Source organism: Thermobia domestica, chromosome 10 (genome assembly GCF_964235325.1).
Source record: "Thermobia domestica chromosome 10, izTheDome1.hap1.1, whole genome shotgun sequence".
Lineage (NCBI taxonomy): Eukaryota > Metazoa > Arthropoda > Insecta > Zygentoma > Lepismatidae > Thermobia > Thermobia domestica.
This window is the reverse complement of record NC_137463.1, coordinates 64,534,232-64,552,447: the sequence shown is the minus strand read 5'-3', so window position 1 is coordinate 64,552,447 and position 18,216 is coordinate 64,534,232. Positions and strand designations below refer to the sequence as shown.

Below are 18,216 nucleotides of genomic sequence, written 5' to 3'. Positions count from 1 at the left end.
TGTAATGAATGTTACTAAAATTTAAGGTTTATTGTAAGTTATAACTTTTAAGTATCATTTCTAATTGCATTTCTATTATTTATAGAACTATCTGAATCAACTCCACTTTGAGTGTTCGGTAATTGTAAGTATCCTTAAATTTATAGATATACATTTATACAATTTCACTAACAATACCTAATATTGTCTGCGCGTTTCGAAAATATGTAAATTTCATTAACGCGTATCATTAGTTGCAGTGATTGTGTTTACGAAGCCTTTACTACACATTATTCCTTTACAATTAAGATAATATATATTATGATACTGAGCGTAGTCAAAGGTTGATTACACGTTCTGGTAGGTGTATCTACATACAAAAAATCGCACGTACTATAGGATTTTTTATATTCGTTTGGAACGTAAACTTTGACAGATATGATGCAACAGACGAAATTTAATAAATTTGTCAGTGTAATGGAGAATGATCATATTTCAAGGCACAATAGCAACCAATAGCTAATGATAGTCTTTCTTTGGGAGGAATGAATGTAATACAGAGGTAGCATGTATCACTCAAAGAAAACGGAAATTACGTTTTTCGCTGCCAGCTCCCTTAGGTTGAAATTGAAAATTGGAACCCCACATTATACGTGAAATCTGTAAGGTTTTTCCACAAAGTACACCTCTCCCCTTCACCAGACGTAGCAGCAAGACATTGGAGGCAACTGGCAAAAAGTGGTGAACACGTTAAACCAACCAAATTCACTAAACAAAAAGTAACAAAAGTAACAAAGTAACAAAAAGTAACTAAACAAAAAGTAACAAAAAGTGATTAACTTATCTTATGAATAGATATACTTCGAAACGTTGTGAAATCAAACTTTAGAGTTAGATAGAATATAGATGACAATTCCTAAAATACCGGGTGACCCGCATCCTAGAAAGGAACGCACCACCGCCTATACAAATATGAAAATGTGGATTGTGTAAAACGAATTTTATTTAGCACCATTGGATTTCTTGACACCAACATTAATAGCATATCATGAATTACGTGAAACGTTAGTTACCTATACAATATGAACAAACTGAATACTATTTCGGTGATGTTGTTCAATATATTCACCATTGGTGTCATTACACAGACCGGTATCAAGTATTCTGGTGTTACCTATTACGGTCAAATACTCCTGAAATATCTGAGATAACTAAGTGTACGTCAATGGCCTGGGAAGTGAGGTGTTTCGTATCTTTTCCCTCCACCTTCCTCGACACAAATATACTCTTCGATGTCTTGACAGCGAGCATAATATTTAATGAAAAGACCTATCACGCTAAAATAATGTATTGTTAATATTTACTTAGGGAGGTTTTGACATGTACGTTAACTTGAGACTCTTGTTTGGAAATACATAGCAATTGCTGGGAGAGTGATTGGCAAGTGACAAATAACAACCAGCTACGCCATTCCCAACTACACCACATAATTTATCTAAGGAAACGTACAGTGAGGATGTTAAAATATAGATTTTTAACATCCAACAAAGAGCCGTGCCTGTTTAATTTCTGTTTCGGTAATTATTGCTTAGTCCCTTCTTAAAACAAGATTTGGAGATCATGTATATGAACAATTTGCTGCAAAATCAATTGCACAGACGACTGACTATGTGGAATATCTTTCTGGGAAAAATACTAGACATTGCCTAATTCTAAACAACTGCAACCTCCCCCCTTTTGGCGACGAGCCATATGTTGATATTAGACTTAGTATTGGAAGCTCCTGTCCTATTTTAGAACTTGCCGCTTCTCAAAAACCAGTATGTCCTATTCAAATTGATCTGTGCTTAGAGTAGTCGGTCATCAAAAGTATTGTCTATTTGGTAAGAGAGACCATGTTTTCGTATGCTTACATCACGGTCTTAACAAGTAAGTGTGACATTCATTTGTGATTTGGAAACTGTGGACATTTCTTTCCTGAAATTTAACTTGTATTCTGCAAAATGAAGGTGTCATCCTAACTACTGTATATTCGTGTGCTATAAAAATTGTTCGAGTTTGCAACATCATCATCATTTACTGATAATTACTGCCAATATGTCGCTTTACTTTGCTCATAAAGTGGCTAGGAAAATATAACAGCTACAACTTCATAACGTAGTCCACAAAACATCACTGCCTGTCCTTGCCCAAGTACAAGTCCGTCGGACTTTAATATACAGTGGCATCTACAATTGTTTCGATAACACTAGATGCTAACATTTTTCGAAGTAGGAGATGAGCGTGAGACATTCTATGTTAATAGTTTTCAGTCATGTGTAAAGACGTAAATGGAAACAAATGCGAATCTCTTTCATTTCTCTAAAGTTCGCTTTGTTTTTTTTTCTTTTACAATCACAAGAGAATGTGAAAATTTTAAAAATCCCGGTATCCCGTTAATTTATGTTAGGTTATTCATTCCACTAATGCGTGCTTGATCCTGAATATTTGATTTACAAAACACTTAAATGTATGCTTAATCCTTCCACCATATTATATGTTGTTATCCATTAAATATAAGAGTATTTTACAGATGACTCAATTCAGTTCGTGAGTTTTATCGTGGTTGTAACATTTCCTTACACATTTCAATTGCAGAGGATGTTTTGAAGACTGTTAAAATAATCCATTTCATTTATGCTAAAGAGCTCATTCTATGATTTTTGAATATAAGAACGTAAGTAGAAAGTCAGCAATACTACCGAATTCCTAGAGGGCCTAGGCTATAATCTATCGCTATGGTAGTAAAAAGGGAAGTATTTGTTTAATACTTTGATCTTTGCACATATGCGCATTCTGTGGTGTATTGTCTTCAAAGTATCAATCATCCAACTCCTGCTCTATTGACGTCCTACCAATTTAGAATTTTGAAAGTCCATTTGCTTAGCGTGAGTTAATTGTTTATTTTGGCATTACTTCGTTAGGTAAGAAATAATTAAATTTTAAGTGTTTGTTGCCTTACAGATGTTGTATATAATTTTACTTGTTTTCTACGTAGAAGAGGGATAGAAGGGTGCATAACGACTCACTGATAAAGTGTTTTTTTTTTAATTTACACTTTCAAAGTGTAAGATTGTTATGTCTTAGAACATATTTGATTTTTGCGTCGTCGGAAAGCCTCATTTCATTAAATCTTCCAAGGGCATGACTATTATTGCCCAGTTGCCTTTCTTAGCCCAAATGATCATTAAACTTAATATACGTTTCTTTAGTCATACACCCTACAGCCATTTTATGTTCCAGTTATGCACGGGAGCACAATAACTATCCCTCACCACTTGTCTCTCTTCAGAATATCGATGGTTTGTCAGGAAATTTTTACAACTAGAGACACGTCGTTTGCTATACCTTAAACGAGACTTATATTCCCTAACGCAATGTAATTCCAAATTACCTAGAGACAAATTTCATGTGACATCACTAAATGTTTCTGAATCGATAGTTTTGAATATGGCATCATTAGAAATCTAAAGCTGGAAAATTCTTCGAGCTCCATGGTTCTTCATTTTAGGCATGTTAACCTCTAAATTTAATTTACCAACCGGTAGCATTCTACTCTGAAGGAAAGAAGCTTGATTTAGCTGGAGTGTATTTCTTTCTCCTTTGCGTAGATCGCTTCCTAAGTTTTAACTAGATATGTAGAACATATGTATTGAGTGTTCAGTCTACAAGTGTCATCTTTTGTTAGTTTTGACATATTTCATAACTAAGATTTTTACTTGAAGCTTCTTTCAGGCAAATATTCCCCTCTAGATAACGGAAATGAGTCTGATAATTGAAAAAATATAATATTGAAGTTTCTACGTATCAAAATACTGTATATCACACAAGCTTTCTGTTCTCTCTTTTCAGAAATTTGGTATTTCCTCGAGTTCTTAACGCCTCATGAATGAGAGCTACTATTTTTGAATGAAAATAATATTTTGTGTTTTTTCGCAAGTATTTACTTGAGCTCAAGGCACACTAATATAAAATCACTAATAAAACCAACTAAATTAAATTCAGACGGGACTCTTAATATTCACCAGTATGTTCTAATGATATTTCTAGAAATTATTTATTTCTTATTTAAATAGTATATGCAAAAGCTAAGAGAGATTCTCATCTTTTGTAGAGCAGTCATTTTGTAGAGCAGTCGAGAGATAATAACTATTAGACGACTGTGGTTAAATTTAAAACGAACACAAAGTGTTATGAATTGCCCTTTTGTGTATCTTCGTATGAGAGTGATATGATGGATATTATTCCTTATTATGAGGCTACAGAAATCCATACATGAACCGAAACCTGCATTTTTGCTCCGTTTCTTCTTTCTTGGCGTACCACATGTAATGCAATGAGTTTGTGACTGGTATACGCACTGGTAGGGTGTTAATGACGGAAATAAAAGGTGCAAATTTGCACTCTCACTATTTTTATTATCTGTACCCCTATATCATATAAGCATTTATTAAGTTGCTCGAAACCCTTCTTCCCTCGACACTTTCTCCCCGTTACTCACTTCCTTAAGATGTATTTTATTGATATAGAGCTATAAAAGTGTTTTGAATCACAAGCAAACTTTTACTAACTATTCTGTGTGTTGCAAATTTTATATTACTTGACTGTTAGAAGGCACGCGTCTTAAACATAGATGCTGTCACATAAGAAGTACTTTTTTAATTTTAAATCATTGTTTACAAGTGTGTATACGATATTTTGGATTTTTAAACATGATTGGGAAATTCTTTTTCCTACGACAATATGTGGAATATGGAGATGGTTTTTGTGGCAAATATTACCAATTCTCAATCGTTATTCTCAGGTAACATTAAGATTACCTATTCACAACCAAGCCTGCTTTATAAAACTTACAAAGAGTTTTTAAGAGTCATTTCCGAAGAGAAGCTTTAAATTTACATTTTTGGTACGTCATACGAATATTCAAGTTGCACTTTATGTTCTCCTTTATTCTAAATGGAATGGCGTAATAAATATGAAAATCGAATGAATACTGTAGATGACAAATCTACTTAAATTATGTTCTTACTACGTATTAGCTTGAAATCCCCAATACTGTAAAGGGTGAAATAACATTGACAATAACGGGGTAGTTTACTTTGATCTTGGATACTGACAAGCCAATGAAGAATATAAAATACGTAACAGATATACCTAATATTTGCAAATACAAGTTCCACATTTATTAACGTAATTTCGAAAGATTAAGATTTGTATTTTAAAAGTTTTTTTCGATGTTTATTGCATATGTTCATGTATAGTATTAATCGTATTACTTTAAGAAAAAATATTTTTGTTTCATTTCAGCAACATCCCAGGGACACCACTACACCTGTAAGTAGATTAACCATTAATAACATGCATGTATGTAAGTAGGAAATCAGTCCTGTTACACAATATAATTCGAAATCGAAAATAAAATACTATTCTTTTCGGATAATAATTGCGGATTATAAGATACTTAAAAATTATTGTAGTTTAAGGTAATGAAAAAACATGATGTTAAACGTTACTAAAATTATTGTTTATCGACCGATTATGTGGTTGAGAAAAGTCAATAGTTGGTCAACCTTTCGAGTAATATGAAGTATTTTATAAACATAATTGAAAATGATATCTACCCAAGACTGAATTTGGTTTTAGAAATCGAAATTAATCCATACCACACAAAGCTATGCAATTTAGTATGTAGGAAATATTGTAAGTGTATGGTTTATTAGTGAAACATACATATATGTGGGACAATATTCAGGATATGCGTTTCGATTAGATTAATATAATTATTTTAGTGACCTATTATCTCTTACAACTAACAACACTTACATTTGAGTTCATTTATGTTGAAATCAGAGAAGTATATTGCATTTACTATATTTAATCGTAATTATGAAAGCTGATATAGCTTCAAAACATTTAAAAATATATTAATCTACATAAAGGACTTCCAAGAACACGCACTCTAAATGACCTAACATGTTTAGATACCTACATAAACATGGACATGAAGTTACTACGGTATTCCACCGGATACACTGCCAGTTAGTATTGTGAAAGTCACACATGGTCTTCATGATGATCCCCATACCTGCAGGTATGCTGGTAACGAGGTGGTGAGATGTATCTTGGGAATAACTCGAAACACTTCGTTGATAGTCAAGATAAGAAGAGCCATGGCTGTTTTTCGGAAAGATCATACAGTAAGCCAGCGTTTCAAACCTTAACACAGATTGTCAATGAAATTCAAGTCTTGACTTCGAATGGGCCAGGTGTAAAGGGTCGTAATTGTCTTAATACATATCCTTGCGAGGACCACAATGTAAACGAGTGAATACCACTGAAAAATGCAACTACCGACTTTGAGCTGTTCCTCAAGGAAAAATAGAATGAGATTGTTAAAACTTCAACATTTTCATGAGCTTTATTATTACCGGGAAAGGAACAAGGAACAAGGGACAAGGAACCTATATATTCTTACTGAATAAACATGCTCATTCTGTAGCTAAATCTCCACGAAATTTCAAAGTCGGCTCTACATACTATAATAAATATGGTTTACTAAGCGTTCGATATGCCCACAAATGTCGTTGGATTACAAGCTTTTAAAATGACATATGTCACTTTGTATCATATTTTCCACTGTTCTATTAAACATATGTTCTATTGCTCCTTACAATACGCGATTTGTGATATTGCATATATTCTTGAAGCTTGTTTTCATTATGTGCAGCCCTCCATAAATGGTGGCCATCCTTTCTCTCTTACTTTAAACAGTCTTGCTGCTAAGAAAGCATCGTGCCTACGTTGTGAATAACTATGTGATGTCGGAGACCAAAGTTTGGTAGTGCCATGCTGATATGCTCTTCAACATATTACGGTATTTGGTTGTCAACACAAATGTTCCGTTTGAATATTTCGCGGCATTACACTTTCAATTACTTTCACAATTAACTACATTATCCTCTACAGTTGATCCATTACAATTAGGTAGTTCATATCAAACATAACGATTTCTTACATCTGTGATACCTAATTAATCACCATCTTCAAAGACCATGGTTTAAAACACTACCCATTCACCTCTCTTGTTTTCATCGACTTGCTCAATTCGTTGTAGATAGCAGCACAGTGTATCTATCCTACTATCTGTAACACTCTTTCGAATATCCAGATATTAAATTGATTAAAGAAAATTCAAGCTATTACAAAATCTTAAGTGTTGTATATACGAGTTAATAATAAATTATTGAATCCGTTCAACACAAATAATAACGATCTGAGTATAATATCATTATTCCTCCACTTTCAGGGCCGTAGAGGTTTCTTGGATGGACTTGTAAGTAATATATTTAGTTATTATTGTCTTAGGTGTTTAATATGAAAATAAAGCTGCACCTACCGTAAGATTGCGTTCTGCCTTTATGTTCTTTGATATTTTTTTAGAATCAACTACATTTGTCGTGAATCCCATTGATTATTTTAGTATTACCCAAATTGTTACATTATTATAATTTAATATTATATAACGATCAACAGAACTCTGCGTGATATTTTGGCAAATCATATGTGAATACAACCTAGTGATATCCACTATTAATAATTAATTGACAATTGTTCATATATTAATAATGATAATAACCTACATAAAAATATATATTCAGAATTTAAGGCTGAAATACAAAATTCTCGGAAACATGTATTTTAATTTCTTTGAAACAATTGTTCTATTGATTGAAATTTTGATATGACATTGCTATAGTATTGGTTTGTACGATGTTTTGGATGCACATTACGACGTTTACCTTGCTTGTGTGTGGTTGTCTTAGTATCAACCAAATTTGGATGCTTGTGTTTATTATATTGTAGCACTTAGCTTATAAAACAAGGTTAGAAGTGAGTATAGTAAATATGTTTTTATATGCAGATTAGTAATATGTAATAATCTGATGTGTTCACCCTGACAAAATACACTAAGTGTTGAGTTGGTAACACTGCTGACATTATGGTATTGCAGAATATGCAAAACTATTTCTCTCTGCCAATATTTGTACTATCAAGATGTTAACTGTTACGTATAATTACTAATAAAGGAATAAAATATTAAGCAATTCCGTAAATGCAGTACATTATTTGAGAGAAAGCATTTCCAAATATTTTCAATATTCTTCCTTCATTATCCTCAATGGGTTAAAATGTTAAAATTATAGCTTCTATTCGAAGTTAACTAAACAGTTGTCCTAATTTTAGCTTGATACAACTTGGAATTCACGTTCGAGGTATTACTCACTACCTGATACATAGAACTAACAACATTTTGCTATTACCTTCGATGTGTGATAATTTTGAGGTAAATTTGCTTTGAATAGCAAGCTAAAATTTTATTTAGCTGCTTACATATATTTGCTATTTAATCAATATGTAGTTTAGTGATTTCACAAGATGTATCACTAAACACATAGAAATAATATTATAAAACCGTTAGCATAATGGCCTTAAAATTTAATTTAGATTTTTGTTTATGGTCATTTTAGCAGTGGGCCAGTCTGTGATTTAAAGCTTCAGCTGAACATGAGATTCCAATCACATCATATCTCTGCGTGTAGCAACTCCTGGTTTCTTTCTCTAATGAATTTAAAATGAAATGAAATCTGTGAGTTTTATGTTCCACGGTTATGCCGGTTAGGCTAAAGGAGACGGTGATGATGAGAAATGAATGGTTGTGGAATGAAGAAAGTGGTAGGAAACTCTAAAAACCCGAGAAAACCCACGCACACGGTGTTTGTCCACACAAAGTTCACTTGGTGGGAGCTGAGATCGAACCCAGGATCCGAAGCGCCAGAGGTGAACATTCTACCACTGAGCTACCGCGGCCCTTCTAGTGAGACTATTCTAACCGCGTATGCACCTGGAAGACCTTTTCTAAGCTCATGAACATAAAATGAAAGATATCTTATTAAAACACTAATGAAAGAAATTGGATGAACTACTAGCATCGGTGTAATTATTCACTCATATTATGCAATACAGGTTCAGAAAAGACAAGTTCTTTAAAAAAAAACACCTATCGACAATATATTTCACCTAGAATGAAATTACAAGGATTAATTTTACTATATATTGAATGTGTCTTCTTATGCGAAATAATTTGAACGATATAGCGATAAAAAAATGCAAGTGTTTGATAATTGTGAGCAGTGAAAATAATTCTTATAAAAATGTAACATAATAACGATTAGAAAATATTTCTGTAAGAGTTAACCATATAAATGTAAGAAATATCAAAATTTTACTATATTAGTATAAATACAATGCCAATAGTGACCACTAACTTAAATAAATTATATTCATGGCGAAGAAATATGAATAAAAGTTTAAAGTTGATATGTGAAATAACATAGAACTGAAGCTACCATGTCGAAAGTTTCTTGTTACTTCGTAAAAGTAGTGGAACACAAGTGTTCGATTTTTTCTTTTCAGGACATTTACGTTCCATAATACAATTAAAATGACAACTATGTGCAATTTTCATTTACTTTAACAGCGATGTAATAAGTAATTTATCGTGCTTCATTTTGATGCATGATTTTATTTGCAGGCTAACACTGCGCAGCACTTGATACAAGGAATACTTGTAAGTACAATAATCATGTTAGTAAGTATTTGACAAACGGGTAACATAGTTTCAAATTTCAATAAAATCACTTTAAGAATGTAAACAGGGAAGGAAACTATTTTATTGATTAAATATAATTTGAATATTCTACATTTGAAATAACACAGCACATTTGCAGTATGAATTTTACTAAATATTACGTAGATTTATTTCTTCAAATTGAAGTATACTTGTATTGAATTTTCAACATACTAAAACAACGGTAGTTTGTAAAATGATTTACTGTACTTTTGTGCATGTTTCCATGGAACTTGTGTACCCATATCTGTACACAAGCTTGTGTGTCTTTAAATTAAAAATTTTTTTATTAGTAAAAAACTTTATGTAATTTACTTAGCTTATCTTCTAAATAATTAATATAATACTTACTAATATAATTATTTCATTTTTCTTTCCGATTCCAAATGTTTTTCTCTAAACCTAAGTTTACGATGCATTTACAGAAACCTTATAATTTGAAAAAAAAAAGACTCACTTTAGCTAGAGTAATTTTATTTCAAACTATAAATTTCAATAAAATGTTGGAAAGTGGACAACACTAATACACCTCTCTCTCTCTCTCTCTCTCTCTCTCTCTCTCTGTATATATATATATATATATATATATATATATATATATATATATATATATATATATATATAATAAACGCGATAAATAATTTTACGTTAGTCTTAAAAACTCATGGAGGAGATTTTCCGTCTTTGTTAATTTTCGATGGAGATAAAAATCTTAAACGATGTACAGAATGTCATTATAGTTATTCGAAAAATCATTATCTGCTACAAAGTTGAGTCTAATAAAATACCATTCCAATTCAAGAGAAAGACGAAAAAGTGATAATAACATTATTATCCAGACACTTCTCGTTAGTAAATATAAAACAAAAACCCATGAAATATTATCTTAGCAAAACTATCCCGAAATAAAATTGTTTGAAAGTCATTGTGGGGTAGACGGATTTGATCAACTATCGACCACATATTTACCATTCGATAACCATTCGAAAGGAAATGAAAATACAATAACCCAGAACATCAAGAGTTTATGGATTTTAGAAAAGTCTACGAATATTTTAGGAGGGAAAGGTTATGAAACGTTCCCACATACATTGGTATACTGAAAAACTATTTAATTTATACAAGTAAAATATGTCCAGACGAATACCAAGATCTGGGTAGGGAAATATTGTCTACGGGCTTTCACATTGAGAAGGAACTGGAAGATTAAGATGCGTCATCCCCACTGTTGTTCAATGTTGTTCTGTATTATGCTATAAGAAAAATTGAACACAGCTTTAAGAGCATACAAGCGAATAGTGTTTAGAAGGATATATCATATTTTGATAACGAAAGGTGTTGGGTAACCTTAATAAATGCATAGCTTTCCTAAATACTTACAGGGACATCAATTTATAAGGAAATGCCGAGGAAATTATATGCTTGGGGAATAATTTGCATACGTCACAACATCTTATAATATATACGATAAATTTAAGATCTCCAATATATATGGTATATTAATAAAATACCGACATAATATAGACAATGTAATTACATTGCAATTAAAAGTGCAATGTTCATGATATTATTTATGAATACACATTGATAATTCTGTCGACGAATTTGAAGCAAAATTACCATGAATATCAGTTTACCTGCTTTAATGTATGATTGCCAATCATGATAGGTTTCTGTAAGAGGAAAACACAAAAATATTCCCAATGTTAATATTAACGCCAAGAAGGAACGGAAATGGAGAATGGCGAGAAGTTCATGACAGTGAACTACTTAACTTTTACAGTTTAAGAAAGTATCATGGCCGTTAAGTATTTTGCTCAAATCGGCAGGTCATGTAAGAAGAACGGTCTCACGTCGGAACGCTTTCAAAACAAGCATAAAATCCAATCAAGACCAATTGGCAGACGAAGATAAAAGGACAAGATGAGAGTAAATTTATCTTAAATAGAAAGAAAAGGTATAAATTGTCTTCAATTGGAAAGCAAGAATGTAAGTACATATATTATGTGAATGAAACTCTGTACTCTGTGTTTCACACTAAAATAGTTAGTTAGAAAGTATTACATATATTTTCTGTTGTGACAGGCTTTACAGTTTACATATACAATAAATCAAAATACTTTTCAATTTATTGCAATCATACATCTTAAAATGTATATAAGTGATGAATATATCAGACAACTTGCAATTTTGTAATTATATTTTATTTTCACATTAGGAGCCGGGCGTTCCGACGGGATTCCGTTACCTAAACATCGGAAATGTACTGGTAAGAAAGTTATAATTTAATTTTACTGAAAACTTAACATAGTTATTACATTAGGGTTTACTTTAATTTAAATACTTAAAAATCCATATTCCGCAATCAAATTCTACTTTACATGTGATTAATATTGAAATACGTGTAAAATACATTGCAACATTTTCATATCGTTACAAATTTGTAATGGATTTGAGCAATTCAAGCTCAAACACAATACCTCATATAGGGGAACGTAACAAAATTTCAGTGAGATATCGAAGAACAAATTAGATCCTTTACTAATGCCTGTGTCTAAATATATACTTCATAAATCTAAACATTTCATTTGCATGTCTCAGAAAATTCTATTACTTTGAAAATAAATTACGCAATTCCGAATATCTCAGAACGAAAAGCAATATAACTCTCATGCTAAAAATAATGAAGGAACTCATGCCTCGGAAATGCATGACCTTACAGATAGAATTCAGAGGCCTGGTTATAACTGAAATTTTCCAAAAGTCGGATATTTCAAGGGAAGATAACCAATAAACACGCACACACACACACACACACACACACACATATATATATATATATATATATATATATATATATATATATATATATGTATCAATGTTGCTATCTGCGCAAGAAAAAGATACCTGAAGATATACCAAAAGCTTAAGTATTGTATGAGTCCGTATGAAGATGGACTTATAGGAAATTATCAGTGTGGTTTTAGGCTACTACTAGCAGATATATAACATTGGACATATACCAGAAAATAAATGTAAATATAATAACACTGTTTATAAATTATTTAGTGATTTTTGATAAACTTACGACTGAGATAGGAAAAAATATTGTACTATACTCTCACTGAATTCGGAAAATCAGAAAAGCTTGATAGATTAATTGAATAGCTTGATATAGATGTACTACTGTAAGATATTTTCTCTATGAACTTATGCCTTTACGTTATTATTATTCAACTTTGTTCTAGAGCATGCTATAAGGAAAATCTAAGACAGGAACCAGGTCTGCTATGACCATGTCTGAATGGTATCCATCTTATTGTGGTATATGTTGGTGATGTTTTTATAATAGAAGGTGACAGAGGACAACGAATTTACTTTCCCTCATTTTCTGCATACTTTTTTTTATATTTTCTAGACTTAACATTTGTGTCAATGTTGCTATATTTTCCTTTGCATAAAACGTTCGGCGAAAGTGATTAAGAAACCATGATAGGAAATTGAATTATTCATTATTGGACTAATCAGATTCCGAACAAACATAAATATAAATTTAGTTTTATTTCTTGAATCTAAGGATAAAACCTAATGTCCTATTATTAGTATAATGCACTTGGTATTCACTTTCTTGATTGACCCACATGTAACCAATGTTTTATTTATTTAATTTCAGCCATTGAAAGACATTCTACCTTACTTGCTGACTAACGTTAAATCTCTTGTCGAAAGCCTAATTCCTCCAAAGGTAAGAGTATTAACTGTTTGCAAATAATAATGCATATTTCAGAGTAAGGTTAAATAACTTCAAAGAGGACCAGTCCCCAATTGTAAAACCTACGTTAGGATATGTTTATTATAAGAGTTTTTTTTTTTTAACCCAAAACACAAATGGCAATTGTAGCTTCTATGTTTGAAAACGTATCATTTCGTATAAAACTTTCCATTTGGCAAATTCATTTAGATAATCTCCCGCAAGCTCGAAAAATATCAAAGGAGACTCAAACAATGCATCACTATTTTCTTTCTGGTACACTCAATTTATTTTTCAATAAGTAGGATAGATTAATATCTAAACAAATCATATTTATTTCTTTGTTTTGCATGTGATGTGATGTAGCATATCTGATAATAATCCAAGAATAATGATAGGGGAAAATTAGACAAAAACTGTAAGACCTGAAAGAATAACAAAAAGCCGGATTTTCGGTGAAACCATCGTTTAGATGTGCTGTAAAGTGTCCTCAATTTAAGCCATGTTAGTTCATAATGAATAAATATAAATTACTTTCATAATTAATTCAGAAATTAACATTTTTAAAAACAAAGTAGTTATGCGGAAAATGTCGTTTATAAGGTCAGCACAAAATAATATTTACATATCTTTTCGTTGAGTCAATTTAATATTTCAGAAATATGACGTGTTTGAATAGAAAGAGGGTGGGACATTTAATATGACTCAAATTTGTTTTAAAAGAAGGATGTAGTTTTTTTTAGTTTAGAACCATTTTCAGCTGCGAGGATATATGACACGTGGACCGAACGTGGTAACTGATCCCCGTCATCTCCCGCCACGAATAAAACACATGCGTTTAACACGAAAGACACTTACACTATTTTTTTAAAATATTGACACTAGGAAGCTCAAAGTATTTTGACAAGTGTGCTCAAAATATCGGAAGAAATAACCGTCGCAATGATAAATGTGTTCTAAACGTTATAGTTAAAATTTTGTAGCGAGACCTTCGTACATTATAGAATTAGATCGCTCTCAAACTTCAGGTAGAGGGATGTGGGAAGGGGATGGAACTTCGTAAACTTAAAAGAAGAACCTTATTTCTTTCATGCTATTGAATTCCTGTGAAATTAAATAAGTAAACATTATTTAAAATAGTATTCTATATTTATGAAAAGTGACGCAATAATCAGTGAAATCTGATTTCAAAAAATATTCAATTGGGAACATTTTATCACGGAAACTTAGAAAAGACAGGACAACAATTACCGAAGAGATTCCTCTCATAACAAACATTTGTTTATCTCATTTATACATAATTCTTGGTCTTACCAACATCAGCGACCTTATGTTCTTACAAATATGAATTTTCTATACTTTAACATTCCACGGTTGTGTCCATTATGTTATGGAGACGGATGATTAAAGAAAAAATGATAGTGGAAGATTGTTTAAGAAAATGGAATACCCGAGAATCCTCACGAACATGATATTGTCCACAATATTCATACTTGGTCGGGGATCAAATTAATGACCCGAAGTATCTGAAGTAAGTTCTCTAGTATTAAGCCACCGTGCCCCTGTTAATGGCGTGATGAATGAGGTATAAATTACCTTGGTGAGACATTATAGGGGAAAAAAAGAAGGTAGAAAGAAATGGGGAAGGAATCAAGCAATTGGAACCTGTGAGTTAGATTGATTTTTTTTGCCTTGTTTGAATGAAGAAATCTCAGAATGAACCACACTTAAGATGGTAGGCTTGAGATAGATGTACTGTGTGACATTGTTCTCTGTGGTTGTAAAACGTGGTGCAGCACCCATTGAAACGGGAGCCTAAGCGACTACGATAGATGGATTCACGCAAAGCTCAGAACTGAGTAACATAAACGAAGACAAGCCATTTTCTGACAATTCTTCGTGAAGCTGAATTGTACATTCTTTTAAAATGTGGGCTTAAATGCTAATGAGACTTACAGGGGAAGTACGTGAATTGGTACGCGGGGATCTGCATGTGTTATATATCATTGGAACGGTGACACCGAGTATACTTCACATGTGAAATATCTCGCATGAATGGGGCCAGTAGGGGGCGTGGCGGCCATTTAAAAATCAGAACAAGGCTCCTCCGAAACACCAGAAAACGTGGATGAAACAAGAAGATATGACGTAATTGGTTTGAGACGTGGTATATATATATAGGTCTGAAAGGTAGCTGAATACGAATCTGATATTAAATGTTTACAAATCAAAATGACGTATCCAACATCCACACACACATTAAAAGAAACATGCTATGAATCCGAAATCAGGTATATGGAGATATTCGATTTCGTTGTGTACGAATCGAATTCTAAAAGTGTAATATTCAATATGGCGGACAAAACGTAAAGCACTGCTGAAACTGAAAGCAGGTAGGTAGAGGGAGGTAGTGGTTGCGGTATACGAATTCAATGATAAAAGTGCAAAATGCAATATGACGTATCTAATATGGTGGACAAAAGGTGCAAAAGTACAGAATGGACGTATGAGTATCGAGACACGCCTGGACTCCGTCTCGACCTCCTTTCGATTTGGAAAAGCACACAAGATGGAAATTACTCTCGGTATCAGTACCATCCCTACTACGGAGAGTGTATATTTATCATACTAGTTGCTCACAAGTGTACACGTCATAATGTGAAACCGGAAAGGCGGTTATTGAAGTATATCGATATTTTAAACGCTTCCTTTTCACTGTCATTGTTCGAATATCCAGATGGTATATGAAAATAACTGCAACATACCTTACTGAGGCCTTTCAAGCGAGATGTTACAGATGTGAAGAGGAGTCAATGCACCTTTTGAACGATATAAAACACATGCCGATAATTACGTATATCCTCGGTAGTTGGGGAAAGAGTTGGTAGTAAAATAATTATTTCCTATGATTGCAATCTGTTATATCATAAAACTTTCATGTGCACTACAAACCCTGCCCTGCCGCCATCTTGGATCGGTCATTTTGAATTTTACACTTTTAGCATCTGATTCATACACAGTGACGTCGTATATCTCTATATACCTGAGTTCAGATTCATAGCATGTTTATTTGTAATTAGTATCCTCCATGTTGGGTCCGCCATTTTGTTTTGCAAACATTTGGTGTCAGGTTCCTATTCAGCTACCTCTTAAACTTATATATAACACGTCTCAAAGCAATAAATCATAGCTTCTTCTGTTATCCTCGATTTTTAGTGCTTCGGGGCGATCCTTGTTCTTGTCTTTAAAACGTCACCAAGCCCCCTACAGGACCCATTCAAGCGAGATATTTCACATGTAAAGTATACTCTGTGTGTCCTTCCCAACGACATATAACACATGCAGATCCCCGCGTACCACTTCATGTACTTCCCTAGTTAGTAATAATCAGCCAAGTGCGTTCAAAAACCATGGATGTAAATCACTTTGGGTATTTTATTATCATTTTCAATGAAAATGCAGACTGTATTTGGAGTGAAAGTGCATTGGTAGTATCACTATTCACACTTTATCCACAATCTATAGATGTGAAACCAATGCCTAGCTGTTATACATTGTTATTATTATGTTACACCCATCACATACTGGCGCTTTATTCACACAACATTTTTTATGACAGTAATTCTCATGTATAAGACCATCTGATTTAAAAATGATTTTACAAACTATGTTTCATTATCCTTAAACTAGAAGCTCATGAGATGTTCTATTTCAGGTGTGAATCTTAAATTACTTTCACTCAAATCACGTCTTTGAAAACCTACTCCACTCTGAAACATCAAAACATTTCTAATAGATTTATATCTCTTCTAAATATTTGTTTCTTAGATAGAGTTTCTTAGAAGTATTTCATGCAAACGTTGTGAACTTTTGTACCAGAAAACAAATAAATAATCATTTCATATATAAAATAAACCACTTCTTCCCTTTTGCCTCTCTCTTCTATTGTACGATGTTTTTAAAGAAATATATTATATATCTTATAGTATGTTAACTTCATAAAATTAACTTACAAAAAAGAACAATGAATCTTTCCCATGTACTTCTCCACGAAAATCGATCTTAAGTCCATAACGCAGATATATTTGTGAACAATAGTTATGTTCCTTAGACGACTTAATATATAATAATGGTTCATTAAGCTATGTAAGGAATGAGTCACAAATTAAGCGAAACTGTGTTAACCGTAATACAAATTAAAATAGTGTCGTTACTCTTTGTATGACTAGGCACATGCGTAGGTAAAAGTGCGGATTTTCATATGGACACATTGAAAAGAGTTGGTTCGTTAAGAATGGCTGTCTACCATTTATCTCAATCCATTAGCTAGAAAAGGGTTGATAAGATAACATTTAAAATGACGTTTGGGTGAAATAGATCTTACTGTGTATGTAAAGCTCGATTGACTCCTCTCAACGCAAATTGTGTTGTATTATTTAGGTGCATCTGGTGTTCTTGTTTCTCAATCTAAGGCAGCATTCATAACTGGTTCCAAGGATTAACGCCATTGCTGGAGATTGATTACATAATCTTGCAATGAATATGAGATTACCTGCTATTGTAAAATTGCTGGTAGTTGGTTTTTAGGTTATTGCACTATGTAAAATGACATAGGAAACAACTAGTAGATTCAAAAATTGCTACTAAATTAAGAAAATAATTTTGATAAAATATACTCACACTCAAGATTGACGATGTTTAAGAGGATGATAAAGATTGAAGTGAAGCTTGATATGATAAGTACAACGTGGTGCATGAT

The 18,216-nt window shown here is 32.5% G+C and overlaps 1 protein-coding gene across 1 annotated transcript in view; it reads left to right on the top strand.

The window, feature by feature from the left end:
* LOC145662484 (uncharacterized) overlaps window positions 1–18,216 on the top strand; it is a 534,791-nt gene that overhangs the window by 282,206 nt on the left and 234,369 nt on the right. Inside the window, exons 38-43 of the mRNA XM_081728093.1 lie at window positions 86–124; window positions 5,326–5,352; window positions 7,325–7,351; window positions 9,611–9,646; window positions 11,925–11,975; window positions 13,380–13,451. Coding sequence (XP_081584219.1) covers window positions 86–124; window positions 5,326–5,352; window positions 7,325–7,351; window positions 9,611–9,646; window positions 11,925–11,975; window positions 13,380–13,451 — 252 coding nt within the window. The remainder of the gene's footprint in view (window positions 1–85; window positions 125–5,325; window positions 5,353–7,324; window positions 7,352–9,610; window positions 9,647–11,924; window positions 11,976–13,379; window positions 13,452–18,216) is intronic.